The sequence below is a fragment of the Oncorhynchus mykiss genome, chromosome 9 (assembly GCF_013265735.2).
Source record: "Oncorhynchus mykiss isolate Arlee chromosome 9, USDA_OmykA_1.1, whole genome shotgun sequence".
In the NCBI taxonomy this organism is placed as follows: Eukaryota; Metazoa; Chordata; class Actinopteri; order Salmoniformes; family Salmonidae; genus Oncorhynchus; species Oncorhynchus mykiss.
In genome coordinates this window covers 35,346,912-35,363,863 of record NC_048573.1, presented here as the reverse complement: position 1 = coordinate 35,363,863, position 16,952 = coordinate 35,346,912, and the positions used below count along the sequence as shown (strand labels likewise).

Below are 16,952 nucleotides of genomic sequence, written 5' to 3'. Positions count from 1 at the left end.
TTTAGCTTGCTAAATTTCATCAAATTATATTTACAGTATTAAAACAACCTGATCTACATATTTTCTCATTACTACCCAATAAAGGTGGTCAATGTGTGCAGCAGTCAGCTCAGGGCCATCGTATTGAACATGTAAATTCAGCAAAAAAAGAGACGTCCCTTTTTCAGGACCCTGTCTTTCAAAGATAAATTGTAAAAATCCAAATAACTTTACAGATCGTCATTGTAAAGTGTTTAAACACTGTTTCCCATGCTTGTTCAATAAACCATAAACAATTAATGAACATGCACCTGTAGAACGGTCGTTAAGGCACTAACAGCTTACAGACGGTAGGTAACTAAGGTCACAGTTATGAAAACTTAGGACACTAAAAGAGGCCTTTCTACTGACTGAAAAACACCAAAAGAAAGATGCCCAGGGTCCCTCATCTGCGTGAATGTGCCCTAGGCATGAGGAGGCATGAGGACTGCAGATGTGGCCAGGGCAATAAATTGCAATGTCCGTACTGTGAGACGCCTAAGACAATGCTACAGGGAGACAGGACAGACAGCTGATAATCCTCGCAGTGGCAGACTATGTGTAACAACACCTGCACAGGATCGGTACATCTGAACATCACACCTGCAGGACAGGTACAGGATGGCAACAACAACTGCCCGAGTTACACCAGGAACGCACAATCCCTCCATCAGTGCTCAGACTGTCCGCAATAGGCTGAGAGAGGCTGGACTGAGGGCTTGTAGACCTGTTGTAAGGCAGGACATCACCGGAAACAACTTCGCCTATGGGCACAAACCCACCGTCGCTGGATCAGGCAGGACTGTCAAAAAGTGCACTTCACTGACGAGTCGCGCCAGGGGTGATGGTCGGATTTGCGTTTATCGTCGAAGGAATGAGCATTACACAGAGGACTGTACTCGGGATCGATTTGGAGGTGGAGGGTCCATCATGGTCTGGGGCGGTGTGTCACAGCATCATCGGAGTGAGCTTGTTATCATTGCAGGCAATCGCAACGCTGTGCGTTACAGGGAAGCCTCCGTCTTGTGGTACCCTTCCTGCAGGCTCATCCTGACATGATAATGCCACCAGCCATACTGCTCGTTCTGTGCGGGATTTCCTGCAAGACAGGAATGTCAGTGTTCTACCATGGCCAGCGAAGAGCCCTGATCTCAATCCCATTGAGCACGTCTGGGATCTGTTGGATCGGAGGGTGAAGGCTAGGGCCATTCTCCCCAGAAATGTCCGGGAACTTGCAGGTGCCTTGGTGGAAGAGTGCGGTAACATCTCACAGCAAGAACTGGCAAATCTGGTGCATTCCATGAGGAGGAGATGCACTGCAGTACTTAATGCAACTGGTGGCCACACCAGAGGCTGACTGTTAATTTAGATTTTGATCCCCCCTTTCTGTTAGTCACGTCTGTGGAACTTGTTCAGTTTATGTCTCAGTTGTTGAATCTTATGTTCATACAAATATTTACACGTTAAGTTTGCTGAAAATAAACATAGTTGACAGTGAGAGGACGTTTCTTTTTTTGCTGCGTTTAGATTGATGTATGATCACTAAGCAACCAGCCAGTAAGGCAGTCTAATAACAGCAGACTGGTAATGAACAGATCGTATTTCCACACCAGTATTTGGAGCGGTGTCCGGAGGAACGGACTGTCAGTCAACCAAAACAACACGGGATTCCAGCTAGAACCAACCACAGAAACCTGGAACAAGCAGCATTACAGCATTCATATACACTTATAAACGTTTATAATGGCCTATTAAACATGGTTATTGTTATCGTGTCACCAAAAGATGTGACATTTCCATTGCTCATTGAAATCCACTTTAATTCCAATATGACACAACATCAACAAATAAACATGCAAGCCTTTTCTATCTCTACATCATGTTATACAAATAATGGTTCTGTAGTTACAAAATATATATAAATATTTAGGACCATTATGTACAGAACATTTACATTACTACATCCAAAACTTAAATAACATTTATTTTACTGTTATATACATTTAACAGGTATTATTATTGTTATTATTTGTTTTATCTAGTAGTAATATTATAACGTTGAAAAACAAAGCATGTTGCGGGAGAAAACAGGACTATACAGGACGTTACTGTGCCTGAATGGCCAAGGTGCGTAGGCTAGAGCTGTCCTTGGTAAGCGTGGAGAGCAGGGCAGTGTAGTTAGGTTCAACGGCTATTTATACAGGATGATAACACAATCTGCTAGCCAACTGTACTGTAGATCCAGCAGCTCTTGGTTTCCACTGAGGTAAACGACAACACTGTATGGCATCTACTAGCACACATCGTCCACAATCACACTTCCAGCTGACTGGTTTTGGAGGGCTGTGGTGTTTGCCAGACAGTTTTTGGTTCTCCTTAGTAAGTGATGGACTGATTATAAGTCATTGGTTGGTTAATGCTATGAGAGGGTCCACTCAGGTGGTTTTCCAAGGTCCAGTAGGTACATAAAATATGTGAGCACTTCAGCCATTAGTGCTCTTGGAGTTGTGTACCAATACTTATTTGAAACTGAGTCATTTAGGAGCATTCATTCAACTTTACAGACATGGTGAATTTATCCCTTGTCGGTTTCAAGATAGAAAAAATAATGCTAAAGAGTTGCTAAACTCCAGCATGAATTGCAATTATTTGCTGTATTATCTGTATGCCTTGTTGACGTACTGAACATTATGCATGCATAAATCCAATTTCTAGACATTGTTAAACTGGTTTTAAATAACAGCTGGTAAATTCACTACAGCAGTAAAATGTTATGAATAAGTCCCATATTTCTGTTATGTATCTGTGGAAGGCACACACACACACACACACACACACACACACACACACACACACACACACACACACACACACACACACACACACACACACACACACACACACACACACACACACACACACACACACACACACACACACACACACACACACACACACACACACACACACTCTGTTTATCAATCAAATGCCGTAACCTTTCTTGGGCTATATAATAATAAACGGTTAACAATACAAATGTGATGTTTTTGCCAATTGTTAGTCACCTGACTTCATTGCAGGCTTCTTGTCCTGATTAGCTCATACTGTGTAGGTGTATAGCCCCCCCCCCCCCCCCCCCCCCCCCCCCCCCCCGCATAGAGCTAGTTGTGTAACTCACACACATCAAATATATATAGGCCTCTCTTTGACACACACACGATCACTCTTTCATATACTCTCTCTCCCCCCTTTCTCTCTCCCCCTCCCACTCCCTCTCCTTCCTTCCTTTCTCACTTTCTTTTTCTCTGTCACCCTCCCACTCCCTCTCTCTCCATTCTCACCATCCCTAACTCTCTCTATGAGATGATGCAGTTCTTGCTCTTCCTCCTCTGGCGCATGTGGAGCTGTCCGTGCAGCTGCCCTTGGTTTCCTCCATGTAGGGGTCCATGTATGGGTCCATGGTGGCCCCCCATCCCTCCCATCCCTGTAGGGCTGTATCTGTGGCGCAGCTCCTCATTGTGGAGGTAGCGTAGCTGGACAGGTCTGGGGATGGGCTCCCCCAGGAAGTAACCCTCGTCTTCTTCAGACTCAGAGGATGAGGAGCAGCTGGAGCACCAGGGGTCCGCCCCCTCCCCGTATCCCTCCCCACCCAAGTGTGGTCCCCCAAGGCCCAGCGACTGCATCCCCCCACCCCCCGCTGCATTGTGCAGGGTGAGGTCTGAGGTGGTGCGGGGGCAGGGTCTGTAAGGCTGCTGTCTGTACCCGCCTATGCCCTCCACCACAAACAGGTCCCGGGCGGTACGGCCGGCGGGGAAACGGTCATAGTCCTCCTGAACACGACGGTGCGGGGGTTCCATCATATGACTTCCCCGGTCGGCCGTCAGGTGGAGGGCATTGTCAGAGCGTGAGCGCCGAGAACGCCGGTAGTGGCGACCGCTGCTGCGGTGGTTGCCGTTTCCATCATTACCATTGCCACGGTGTTTGCGTCGCCGTGATTGTGTTGGTTGTTGTTGCTGTATGGGCTCTGGCCCATTCGGCCGACGACGAGGGATCCTCTCACTCATGGGGGTCATGCGGAGGTTACCACTACTCCCTATTAGGCCCACGCGACCTGTACCCTTAAAGGCCAGGGGCTGGGGGGAATCCCAGTACCCCAGGGGGTACCCCACCTGCACAGGAGCATTCAGGTACCCGTAGGGCCGAGAGGTCAGGGACTCAGAGCTGCGGAACTGGACAGAGGAACCCAGTGTGCCAATGTTACTCTTCTCAGACACATTCATCCCAGAGTCCTTACTAAGGTCTGGCATGGAGTATCGGGACAGGTGCTCTTGACGCTTACTTACCCCATCCAGTGAGTTACCTGGGAAAGATACACACACAGGTTATTCATGTATATAGATACTGAAGGTATTAAATAATCATTCATGATCCCTATTATCATATTATCAAATATTTGTACTATTTTCACTGAGGGAATTATAAACTCAATAGCTGACAGTGGCTCAAAAGGGCTGGGTTTTGATGAATAAATAAATGATAGGTGTGACGAGTCCTTGACCCCTCACTGGTCAATACTGCATGCCGTTGTCTCAAGTTCTGTTGCTTATTGATGGTCTTTGCGTCATCATCAACTCCAATTCGGCTGTGGTCACCGAATATTATTTTCCTAGTCCATTGTGGATTGATACAGTTTATTAAATAGCATCGGCTACAGTAACGAGTAACATCAATATTAAAACAATCAAAAAAATATCAGTGTTTGCTCAATAAGTTTTGAGTGTTGACAGTCAACGTTGTTGTAATTGGCTTCAGTATAGTATAGGCCTTTACTCGTCGCACTTATCCTCAAATTATAAATACTAGGCTCCTGTAAATTGTATTGTATGTGTGAGGCACGTTATCAATAAGCAAGATATAACCTAGGCCTGCTGTTATAGGACTGAATCATTTGCATATGTTTGGAGGAGCCGCACATATGTTGGATAACCGGACAAGAGGCGGGGGTGGATACAAGCCAAAGGGAGTAGCCTATACACTGCAGGTAGGCCTATGTGAATAATGCCTCACAAGTAGACCATTTAGAAACAGGCTACATGATGAATGCATGGAAATACAAATACATTTAGCAGATGCTCTTATCCAGAGCAACTTACAGGAGGAGCATTAAGGTCTAAGTGCCTTGCTCAAGGGCACATCAACAGTTTTTTCACCAAGTCATCTCAGGAATTCAACCAGCGACCGTTTGGTTACTGGCCCAATGCTCTTAACCGCTAGGCTACCTGCCACCCTAGGCCAGGATAAGAAAGACACTAGACTCATTGCTGTTGAACCAGCTTTCAGTATACTGTAGTAGGGTAAGGGTGGCCTATTAGGCAGCATTTCCCAAACTAGGGGTCGCCTGATAAGAAAATGAGGTAGCGGGAGATTTTCCAAAATCCTGGTTATACATATACAGTACCAGTCAAAAGTTTGTACGCCTACTCATTCAAGGGTTTTTCTTTATTTTGTTACATATACAGTACCAGTCAAAAGTTTGTTCACCTACTCATTCAAGGTTTTTTCTTTCTTTCTTTCTTTTTCTACATTGTAGAATAATAGTGAAGACATCACAAATATGAAATAACACATATGGAATCATGTAGTAACCCAACAAGTGTTAAACAAATCTAAATATATTTTATATTTGAGATTCTTCAAAGTAGCCACCCTTTTGCCTTGATGACAGCTTTGCACACTCTTGGCACACTCTCACATCAACACCTTTGTCAGATTACACTGTACACTCTAAGAATTGATTCTATAGCTAGCAATCAAGAGGGCGACACAAAATGGGGCTCCATCTATCACAGGATGGCGGGCAGGCCTCTGCACTCTAGTTATGAATGTCTCCCTCTGCAATATGGACGCATTGTATTGTACACCCACTGTGCTATAATGAATACACTGAGAGCAACTGGCAGGCAAAAGAGCTGAGCGCCAAACTTGGAGATATGTAGCAGGTAACTCCAATTGTAAACTACATTGCGCATGCCTGTTTGTAAAACTGCAGTGCATTTGGAAAGTGTTCAGACCCTTTGACTTTTTCTACATTTTGTTACATTACAGCCTTATTCTAAAATGGATTTCCCCTCATCAATCTACACTCAATACCCCATGATGAAAAAGCACAACAGGCTTTTATAACATTTTGCAAAAAAGAAAATCACATCACAAGTATTCAGACCCTTTACTCAGTACTTTCTTGAAGTATCTTTGGCAGCGATTACATTCTTGAGTCTTCTTGGGTATGATGCTACAAGAGTGGCACACCTGTATTTCGGGATTTTCTCCCATTCTTCTCTGCAGATCCTCCCAATCTCTGTCAGGTTGGATGGGGAGTGTCGCTGCACAGCTATTTTCAGGTCTCTCGATTGAGTTCAAGTCCAGGCTCTGGCGGGGCCACTCAAGGACATTCAGAGACTTGTCCCGAAGCTACTCCTACGTTGTCTTGACTGTTTGTTTAGGGTGGATGTCCTGTTGGAAGGTGAACCTTCTCACCAGTCTGGGGTCCTGATCGCTCTGGAGCATGTTTTCGTCAGGGATCTCTCTGTACTTTGCTCCGTTCATCTTTCACTCGATCCTGACTAGTCTCCCAGTCCCTGCTGCTGAAAAATATCCCCACAGCATTATGCTGCCACCACCATGCTTCACCGTAGGGCCAGAGAATCTTGTTTCTCATGGTCAGAGAGTCTTTAGGTGCCTTTTGGCAAACTCCAAGCATGCTGTCATGTGCCTTTTACTGAAGAGTGGCTTCTGTCTGGCCACTCTACCATAAAAGCTTGATCGGTGAAGTGCTGCAGAGATGGATGTCCTTCTGGAAGGTTCTCCCATCTCCATAGAGGAAGTCTGAAGCTCTGTCAGAGTGACCATTGAGTTTTTGGTCACCTCCCTGACCAAGGCCCTTCTCCCCCGATTACTCAGTTTGGCTGGGCGGCCAGCGCTAAGAACAGTCTTGGTGATTCTAAACTTTTTCCATCTAAGAATGATGGAGGCCATGGTGTTCTTGGGGACCTTTGATGATGCAGAAATGTTTTGATACTCTACCCCCGATTTGTGCCTCGGCACAATCCTGTCTTAGAGCTCTACGGCCAATTCCTTCGACCTCATAGCTTGGTTTTTGCTCTAACATTCAATGTCAACAGTGGGACCTTATATAGGCAGGTATGTGCCTTTCCAAATCATGTCCAATCAATTGAATTTAATCAAGTTGTAGAAACATCTCAAGGATGATCAATGGAAACCGGATGAACCAGAGCTCAATTTCGAGTCATATAGCAAAGGGTCTGAATACTTATGTAAATAAGGTCGCCTGTTAAGGTCTTCCACTGCTCAAAAAAATTAAGGGAACACTAAAATAACACATCCTAGATCTGAATGGATGAAATATTCTTATTAAATACTTTTTTCTTTACATAGTTGAATGTGCTGCCAACAAAATCACACAAAAATGATCAATGGAAATCAAATTTATCAACCCATGGAGGTCTGGATTTGGAGTCACACTCAAAATTAAAGTGAAAACCACACTACAGGCTATGGATTCCTGAGGGATCATCTCCCAAACCTGGACTAAAGCATCTCCTGGACAGTCTGTGGTGCAACGTGGTGTTGGTGGATGGAGCGAGACATGATGTCCCAGATGTGCTCAATTGGATTCAGGTCTGGGGAACGGGCGGGCCAGTCCATAGCATCAATGCCTTCCTCTTGCAGGAAGTGCTGACACACTCCAGCCACATGAGGTCTAGCATTGTCTTGCATTAGGAGGAACCCAGGGCCAACCGCACCAGCATATGGTCTCACAAGGGGTCTGAGGATCTCATCTCGGTACCTAATGGCAGTCAGGCTACCTCTGGCGAGCAGATGGAGAGCTGTGCGAGTCCCTAAAGAAATGCCACCCCACACCATGACTGACCCACCGCCAAACCGGTCATACTGTAGGATGTTGCAGGCAGCAGAACGTTCTCCACGGCGTCTCCAGACTCTGTCACGTCTGTCACGTGCTCAGTGTGAACCTGCTTTCATCTGTGAAGAGCACAGGGCGCCAGTGACGAATTTGCCAATCTTGGTGTTCTCTGGCAAATGCCAAACGTCCTGCACGGTGTTGGGCTGTAAGCACAACCCCCACCTGTGGACGTCGGGCCCTCATACCACCCTCATGGAGTCTGTTTCTGACCATTTGAGCAGACACGTGCACATTTGTGGCCTGCTGGAGGTAATTTTGCAGGGCTCTGGCAGTGCTCCTCCTTGCACAAAGGCGGAGGTAGTGGTCCTGCTGCTGGGTTGTTGCCCTCCTACGGCCTCCTCCACGTCTCCTGATGTACTGGCCTGTCTCCTGGTAGCGCCTCCATGCTCTGGACACTACGCTGACAGACACAGAAAACCTGCTTGCCACAGCTCACATTGAAGTGCCATCCTGGATGAGCTGCACTACCTGAGACACTTGTGTGGGTTGTTGACTCCGTCTCATGCTACCACTAGAGTGAAAGCACCGACAGCATTTAAAAGTGACCGAAACATCAGCCAGGAAGCATAGGAACTGAGAAGTGGTCTGTGGTCTCCACCTGCAGAACCACTCCTTTATTGGGGGTGTCTTGCTAATTGCCTATAATTTCCACCTGTTGTCTATTCCATTTGCACAACAGCATGTGAAATGTATTGTCAATCAGTGTTGCTTCCTAAGTGGACAGTTTGATTTCACAGAAGTGTGATTGACTTGGAGTTACATTGTGTTGTTTAAGTGTTCCCTTTATTTTTTTGAGCAGTGTATATATACGGTGCCTTGCGAAAGTATTCGGCCCCCTTGAACTTTGCGACCTTTTGCCACATTTCAGGCTTCAAACATAAAGATATAAAACTGTATTTTTTGTGAAGAATCAACAACAAGTGGGACACAATCATGAAGTGGAACGACACTTATTGGATATTTCAAACTTTTTTAACAAATCAAAAACTGAAAAATTGGGCGTGCAAAATTATTCAGCCCCTTTACTTTCAGTGCAGCAAACTCTCTCCAGAAGTTCAGTGAGGATCTCTGAATGATCCAATGTTGACCTAAATGACTAATGATGATAAATACAATCCACCTGTGTGTAACCAAGTCTCCGTATAAATGCACCTGCACTGTGATAGTTTCAGAGGTCCGTTAAAAGCGCAGAGAGCATCATGAAGAACAAGGAACACACCAGGCAGGTCCGAGATACTGTTGTGAAGAAGTTTAAAGCCGGATTTGGATACAAAAATATTTCCCAAGCTTTAAACATCCCAAGGAGCACTGTGCAAGCGATAATATTGAATTGGAAGGAGTATCAGACCACTGCAAATCTACCAAGACCTGGCCGTCCCTCTAAACTTTCAGCTCATACAAGGAGGAGACTGATCAGAGATGCAGCCAAGAGGCCCATGATCACTCTGGATGAACTGCAGAGATCTACAGCTGAGGTGGGAGACTCTGTCCATAGGACAACAACAATATATATAAAAAAATATTTAAAAAAATAAAAAGAGTTCTTAACAGGGCGTGTTTTTTTTTACCCTCGCAGTCGTACACTGCACAAATCTGGCCTTTATGGAAGAGTGGCAAGAAGAAAGCCATTTCTTAAAGATATCCATAAAAAGTGTCGTTTAAAGTTTGCCACAAGCCACCTGGGAGACACACCAAACATGTGGAAGAAGGTGCTCTGGTCAGATGAAACCAAAATTGAACTTTTTGGCAACAATGCAAAACGTTATGTTTGGCGTAAAAGCAACACACCATCCCCACTGTCAAACATGGTGGTGGCAGCATCATGGTTTGGGCCTGCTTTTCTTCAGCAGGGACAGGGAAGATGGTTAAAATTGATGGGAAGATGGATGGAGCCAAATACAGGACCATTCTGGAAGAAAACCTGATGGAGTCTGCAAAAGACCTGAGACTGGGACGGAGATTTGTCTTCCAACAAGACAATGATCCAAAACATAAAGCAAAATCTACAATGAAATGGTTCAAAAATAAACATATCCAGGTGTTAGAATGGTCAAGTCAAAGTCCAGACCTGAATCCAATCGAGAATCTGTGGAAAGAACTGAAAACTGCTGTTCACAAATGCTCTCCATCCAACCTCACTGAGCTCGAGCTGTTTTGCAAGGAGGAATGGGAAAAAATGTCAGTCTCTCGATGTGCAAAACTGATAGAGACATACCCCAAGCGACTTACATCTGTAATCGCAGCAAAAGGTGGCGCTACAAAGTATTAACTTAAGGTGGCTGAATAATTTTGCACGCCCAATTTTTCAGTTTTTGATTTGTTAAAAAAGTTTGAAATATCCAATAAATGTCGTTCCACTTCATGATTGTGTCCCACTTGTTGTTGATTCTTCACAAAAAAATACAGTTTTATATCTTTATGTTTGAAGCCTGAAATGTGGCAAAAGGTTGCAAAGTTCAAGGGGGCCGAATACTTTCGCAAGGCACTGTATAACCACCGGCATCCAGAATAAAGAATGGGTACAAAACCCGTCGCGCCCAGAACAACAATGTGCACAAGCATTTACAACAAACAATACCACACAAAGACATGGGGGGAACAGAGGGTTAAATACACAACATGTAATGATGGAATGAAAACCAGGTGTGTGGGAAAACAAGAAAAAACAAATGGAAAATGAATCGGTGATGGCTAGGAGACTGGTGACGTTGACCGCCGAACACCGCCCGGACAAGGAGAGGAACCGACTTCGGTAGAAGTCGTGACAGACGAACTGTTGTCATTCACACTGAATATGTCTCCTTTCCTATGTAATAGACATATTTGGGCAAATGCAAAAACATTATACAGATGAGTGACCATATCAGCAAAATCCGTTTGACTGTGACCCTGGCTCATTTGACATGCCCTTAAGTGAAATCAATCAGCTGATCGCACTGTCATGTGCCTGAATTCTGCAGACAATGTATTCACGGGTCACTATGGAGGAGATTTGGTTCCTGACTCAAAGGGAATACTGTGCTGTTTCCCTCCGAGCATTGCATGTAAAGGCCGTTGTTGGTGGAAAAAGAGGAGGACCAATGCGCAGCGTAGTAAGTGTCCATAATGGTAATTTATTATCATGAACACAAAATAACGAGAACGAAACGAAACAGTCCTGAACGGTGAATACAAAAACACTGAACAGAAAAGAATCACCCAACACTCAAAGGTGGAACCAGGCTACCTAAGTATGGTTCTCAATCAGGGACAACGATTGACAGCTGCCTCTGATTGAGAACCATACCAGGCCAAACACAGAAATCCCAAATTATAGAAAAAATAACATAGACTGCCCACCCCAACTCATGCCCTGACCATACTAAAACAAAGACAAATCAAAGGAACTAAGGTCAGAACGTGACAGTACCCCCCCCCCCCCCCCCAAAGGTGCGGACTCCGCCCGCAAAACCTGAACTTAAAGGGGAGGGTCCCCCTCTAGTCTTTGTCCCCCTCTCAACCCGCCTCCGTGGCCTCTTTAGAGCGGCAAACCTCGCCGCCGACCTCGGACTGGGGACCCTAGCCACGGGTCCCGGATGGACGGGAGATTCCGGCAGCACTGGACAGGCGGGAGGCTCCGGCAGCTCCGGAGTGAAGGGCGTTTCCGGCAGCGCCGGAGAGACGGGCGATTCCGGCAGTTCCGGAGTGAAGGGCGATTCCGGCAGCACCGGAGTAACGGACGGCTCTGGCAGCTCCTGACTGACGGGAGTCTCTGGCAGCTCAGGACAGATGGGAGTACCTGTAGGGAAGAGGTGGAGAGACAGCCTGGTGCGGTGGGCTGCCACCGGAGGCCTGGTGTGTGGGGGAGGCACTGGATAGACCAGACCGTGGAGGCGCACTGGAGGTCTCGAGCACCGAGCCTGTACAATCCTACCTGAGTGGATGCTCCCCGTAGACAGGCCAGTGCGGTGAGGTGGAATAGACCACACTGGGCTGTGCTGGCGAACCGGGGACACCATGCGTAAGGCTGGTGCCATGTACACTGGCCCGAGGAGACGCACTGGAGACCAAATTCGCTGAGCCGGCTTCATGGCACCTGGCTCGATGCCCACTCTAGCCCGGCCGATACGAGGCGCTGCTATGTAGCGCACCGGGCTATGCCTGCACACTGGGGACACCGTGCGCCTCACGGCATAATACGGTGCCTGCCCGGTCCACCTCTCTCCACGGTAAGCACGGGGAGTTGGCTCAGGTCTCCTACCTGACTTAGCCACACTCCCCGTGTGCCCCCCCAAGACATTTTTGGGGCTGCCTCTCGTCCCAGCCGCCTCCTCATACCACCGCCTCTCGGCTTTCGCTGTCTCCAGCTCTGCCTTGGGGCGACGATATTCTCCCGGCTGTACCCAGGGTCCCTTACCATCTAAGATCTCCTCCCAAGTCCAGGAGTCTTGAACCCGCTGCTCCTGGGTACCACGCTGCTTGGTCCGGTTGTGGTGGGTGATTCTGTAACGGCCATTGTTGGTGGAAGAAGAGGAGGACCAATGCGCAGCGTGGTAAGTGTCCATATTGATAATTTATTATCATGAACACAAAATAACGAGAACGAAACGAAACAGTCCTGAACGGTGAATACAAAAAACACTGAACAGAAAATTATCACTCACCACTCAAAGGTGAAACCAGGCTACCTAAGTATGGTTCTCAATTAGGGACAACGATTGACAGCTGCCTCTGATTGAGAACCATACCAGGCCAAACACAGAAATCCCAAATTATAGAAAAAAGAACATAGACTGCACACCCCAACTCACGTCCTGACCATACTAAAACAAAGACAAAACAAAGGAACTAAGGTCAGAACGTGACATTGCAACTCATGGTACGCTGATTCAGTACTCTCGTCTGCATTAAAAACAAATATCGATCCAGGTAGGATGTGACAGGAGAGATGAGGTGTGCACTGTCAACCACGCCCCCTGACTTTGAGAAGCTCCGACGGGACATGCATTAAGCACACCCATCTCATTAGTGCTGGTGAGATAAGATAAATTATGTCAGACTAATTTGCAATTGACTGTCATAGCCCCACATTTAAAGTACATGACGGTGAGTTCAGAAATACTGTTAGAAGGTTTTGCAATTGACTGCGTAGCCCCAATTAAAAAAAGTAAACATAGGCTGTTAATTACATCATTTGTTTCACATGGTTCGGGTCACGAGAATTTTTAGATATCAAAATGGGGCCATGGGACAAAAACGTTTGGGAACCCCTGCAATAAGGGCTTGTTTTTTAATCTAAAAAAACAGAAAACAAGCTATTGTTACAGGATATTCACTTAAATGTTTTTAAATACGAGTGTCACCGGATCATTCTATCTCTCGTTCAATGATGGGCATGGAGGGGTTTTTACATACATGCAAATAATAACAGTAGCTGGATAAAATAATGTACAATAGCCCACATATATAAAAAATAGATGCCCCCGAACTTGATCTTTTAAGAAAGCTTTGGTAATTAAGATTTATTTCAAAGCAGTCACATGAGCCAAACCTTTTACCGGGAACATTCCCAGAACATTAGCTAAGATTCCCAATACGCGCAGTTGTTAGGGGCGCTGTACTGCAGCGCCAGCTGTGCCATGGGTTCGCGCCCAGGCTCTGTCGTAACCGGCCGCGACCGGGAGGTCCGTGTGGCGAAGCACAATTGGCCTAGCGTCGTCCGGGTTAGGGAGGGATTGGTCGGTAGGGATCTCCTTGTCTCATCGCGCACCAGCGTCTCCTGTGGCGGGCCGGGCGCAGTGCGCGCTAGCCAAGGTTGCCAGCCTCCGACACATTGGTGCGGCTGGCTTCCGGGTTGGATGCGCGCTGTGTTAAGAAGCAGTACGGCTGGTTGGGTTGTGTATCGGAGGACGCATGACATTCAACTTTCGTCTCACCCGAGCCCGTACGGGAGTTGTAGCAATGAGACAAGATAGTAGCTACTACAACAATTGGATACCACGAAATTGGGGAGAAAAAGGGAGTAAAATTCAAAAAAAAAAAAAAAAAAAGATTCCCAATACGTTCTAGTTCTAGTTTAATCTAACATTAGGATGATAACATCCTAAAAACATTTTTTTTAAGGAAATATCATTGGTATGTTCTCCTAACATTCACTAAAATGTTGTGCACAACATCTGTAACAACCCCCACAGAACATTCCCCAAACATTCTCAGTAGGTTTCCAGGTAATGTAATAACACTGTCACACCCTGACCATAGTTTGCTTTGTATGTTTCTATGTTTTGTTTGGTCAGGGTGTGATCTGAGTGGGCATTCTATGTTGTGTGTCTAGTTTGTCTGTTTCTGTGTTTGGCCTGATATGGTTCTCAATCAGAGGCAGGTGTTAGTCATTGTCTCTGATTGAGAACCATATTTAGGTAGCCTGTTTGGTGTTGGGTTTTGTGGGTGATTGTCTCCTGTGTCAGTGTTTGTGCCACACGGGACTGTTTCGGGTTTACACGTTTGTTGTTTTTGTAGTTTATTCATGTATAGTTTTCTTATTAAAAACAAACATGAATTTCAACAACGCTGCATTTTGGTCCTCCTCTCCTTCGACGGAAGAATCCCGTAACAGAATCACTCACCACAACAGGACCAAGCGGCGTGGTGACAGGCAGCGGCAGCAGGAGCAGCGAAGTCTGGACTATACGACTTGGGAAGAAATAGACAGGTGGGCGGTCGACCCAGGGAGAGTGCCGGAGCCCGCCTGGGATTCGCTGGAGCAGTGCGAGGAGGGTTATAGGAGAATGGAGTTGGAGAGACGAGCACGGCGACGCGGACGGAAGCCCGAGAGTCAGCCCCAAAAATGTCTTGGGGGGGTGGCACATAGGGAGTATGGCGAAGCCAGGTAGGAGACCTGCACCAACTTCCTGTGCTTACCGGGGGGCTAGAGAGACCGGGCAGGCACCGTGTTATGCTTTGGAGTGCACGGTGTCCCCAATGCGGGTGCATAGCCCGGTGCGGTGCATTCCAGCTCTGCGTATCGGCTGGGCTAGAGTGGACATTGAGCCAAGTGCCAAGAAGCCGGCTCTACGCATCTGGTCTCCAGCACGTTTCCTTGGGCCGGCTTACATGGCACCAGCCTTGCGCATGGTGTCCCCGGTTCGCCTGCATAGCCCAGTGCGGGCTATTCCACCTCGCCGCACTGGCAGGGCGACCGGGAGCATTCAACCAGGTAAGGTTGGGAAGGCTCGGTGCTCAAGAGCTCCAGTGCGCCTGCATGGTCCGGTCTATCCGGTACCACCTCCACGCACCAGCCCTCCGGTGGCAGCCCCCCGCACCAGGCTGTCTCTCCGTCTCATCCCTACAGCTGCTCCCGCCTGTCCAGTGCTGCCGGAGTCTCCCGCCTGTCCGGCGCTGCCGGAGTCTCCCGCCTGTCCGGCGCTGCCGGAGTCTCCCGCCTGTCCGGCGCTGCCGGAGTCTCCCGCCTGTCCGGCGCTGCCGGAGTCTCCCGCCTGTCCGGCGCTGCCGGAGTCTCCCGCCTGTCCGGCGCTGCCGGAGTCTGAGGCGCCAGAGCCCCTCAGCCCAGAGCTGCCAGAGCCCCTCAGCCCAGAGCTGCCAGAGCCCCTCAGCCCAGAGCTGCCAGAGCCCCTCAGCCCAGAGCTGCCAGAGCTTCCACCCCTCTGTCCCGAGCTGCCCCTCTGTCCTGAAGCTGCCCCTCTGTCCCGAGCTACCCCTCTGTCCCGAGCTGCCCCTCTGTCCAGTGGGGTCATTTAGAAGGGTCGCCGTGGTTAGGAGGCCACGGAAGCGGACAATGTGGCAGACTAAGACTATGGTGAAGTGGGGGCTACGTCCAGCACCAGAGCCGCCACCGAGGACAGATGCCCACCCAGACCCTCCCCAATAGGTTCAGGTTTTGCAGCCGGAGTCCGCACCTTGGGGGGGGGGGGGTACTGTCACACCCTGACCATAGAAACATACAAAGCAAACTATGTTTTGTTTGTTCAGGGTGTGATCTGAGTGGGCATTCTATGTTGTGTGTCTAGTTTGTCTGTTTCTGTGTTTGGCCTGATATGGTTCTCAATCAGAGGCAGGTGTTAGTCATTGTCTCTGATTGGGAACCATATTTAGGTAGCCTGTTTGGTGTTGGGTTTTGTGGGTGATTGCCTCCTGTGTCAGTGTTTGTGCCACACGGGACTGTTTCGGGTTTACACGTTTGTTGTTTTTGTAGTTTATTCATGTATAGTTTTCTTATTAAAAACAAACATGAATTTCAACAACGCTGCATTTTGGTCCTCCTCTCCTTCGACGGAAGAATCCCGTAACAAACACAATGTACCTGTAATGTTTTCCCAGCAAACCAGAATTGGTTCTGTGAAAGTTTCCAGAACATTTGATAGGTCGTGGCAAATGTTTTCATGACACACAAACTGTCCAGCCGTACTGATGATTATAGAATGTTTGCATAAAGCATTCGCCAGATGTTGCAAGAATGTTCCTAGAACACATTTAATTTGTAATTTTTTTACCTATATTTTCTCCCCAATATAGTGGTATCCAATTGTTAGTTACAGTCTCGTCTCATCCTTGCAACTCCCGTATGGAATCGTGAGAGGGGAAGGTCAAGAGCCGTGTGTTCTTCGAAACACAACCCACCCAAGCCGCCCTGCTTCTTCACACAATGTCCACTTAACCCAGAAGCCAGCCGCATCAATGTGTCGGAGGAAACACTGTACACCTGGCGACCGTGTCTGCGATGCAGTGCCTTAGACCACTGCGCCACTCGGGAGGCCCAATTTGTTCTTTAAACATTGCCAGAATGTTTCATTAGATCGTGGGGACCAGCGTTACCTGAAATGTGCACTTTGGCACAAGTTTTTAAGGATACACCCCAAATATTGCCAACCCTCCCACCTCAGCGCAAGCTAGGTCATTTACCAATCCTGATGCTAGGGTTTGAAAACAGAAGAGC

General features: G+C 47.4%; 1 protein-coding gene across 1 annotated transcript in view; it reads right to left on the bottom strand.

The window, feature by feature from the left end:
* Positions 1 to 3,185: 3,185 nt before the first annotated feature.
* The window catches only part of LOC110531964 (prickle-like protein 2), a 144,808-nt gene continuing 131,041 nt past the window's right edge, over positions 3,186 to 16,952 (bottom strand). The window contains exon 9 of the mRNA XM_036987863.1: positions 3,186 to 4,378. Within this exon, the coding sequence (XP_036843758.1) occupies positions 3,375 to 4,378 (1,004 nt within the window). The 3' untranslated portion in view covers positions 3,186 to 3,374. The remainder of the gene's footprint in view (positions 4,379 to 16,952) is intronic.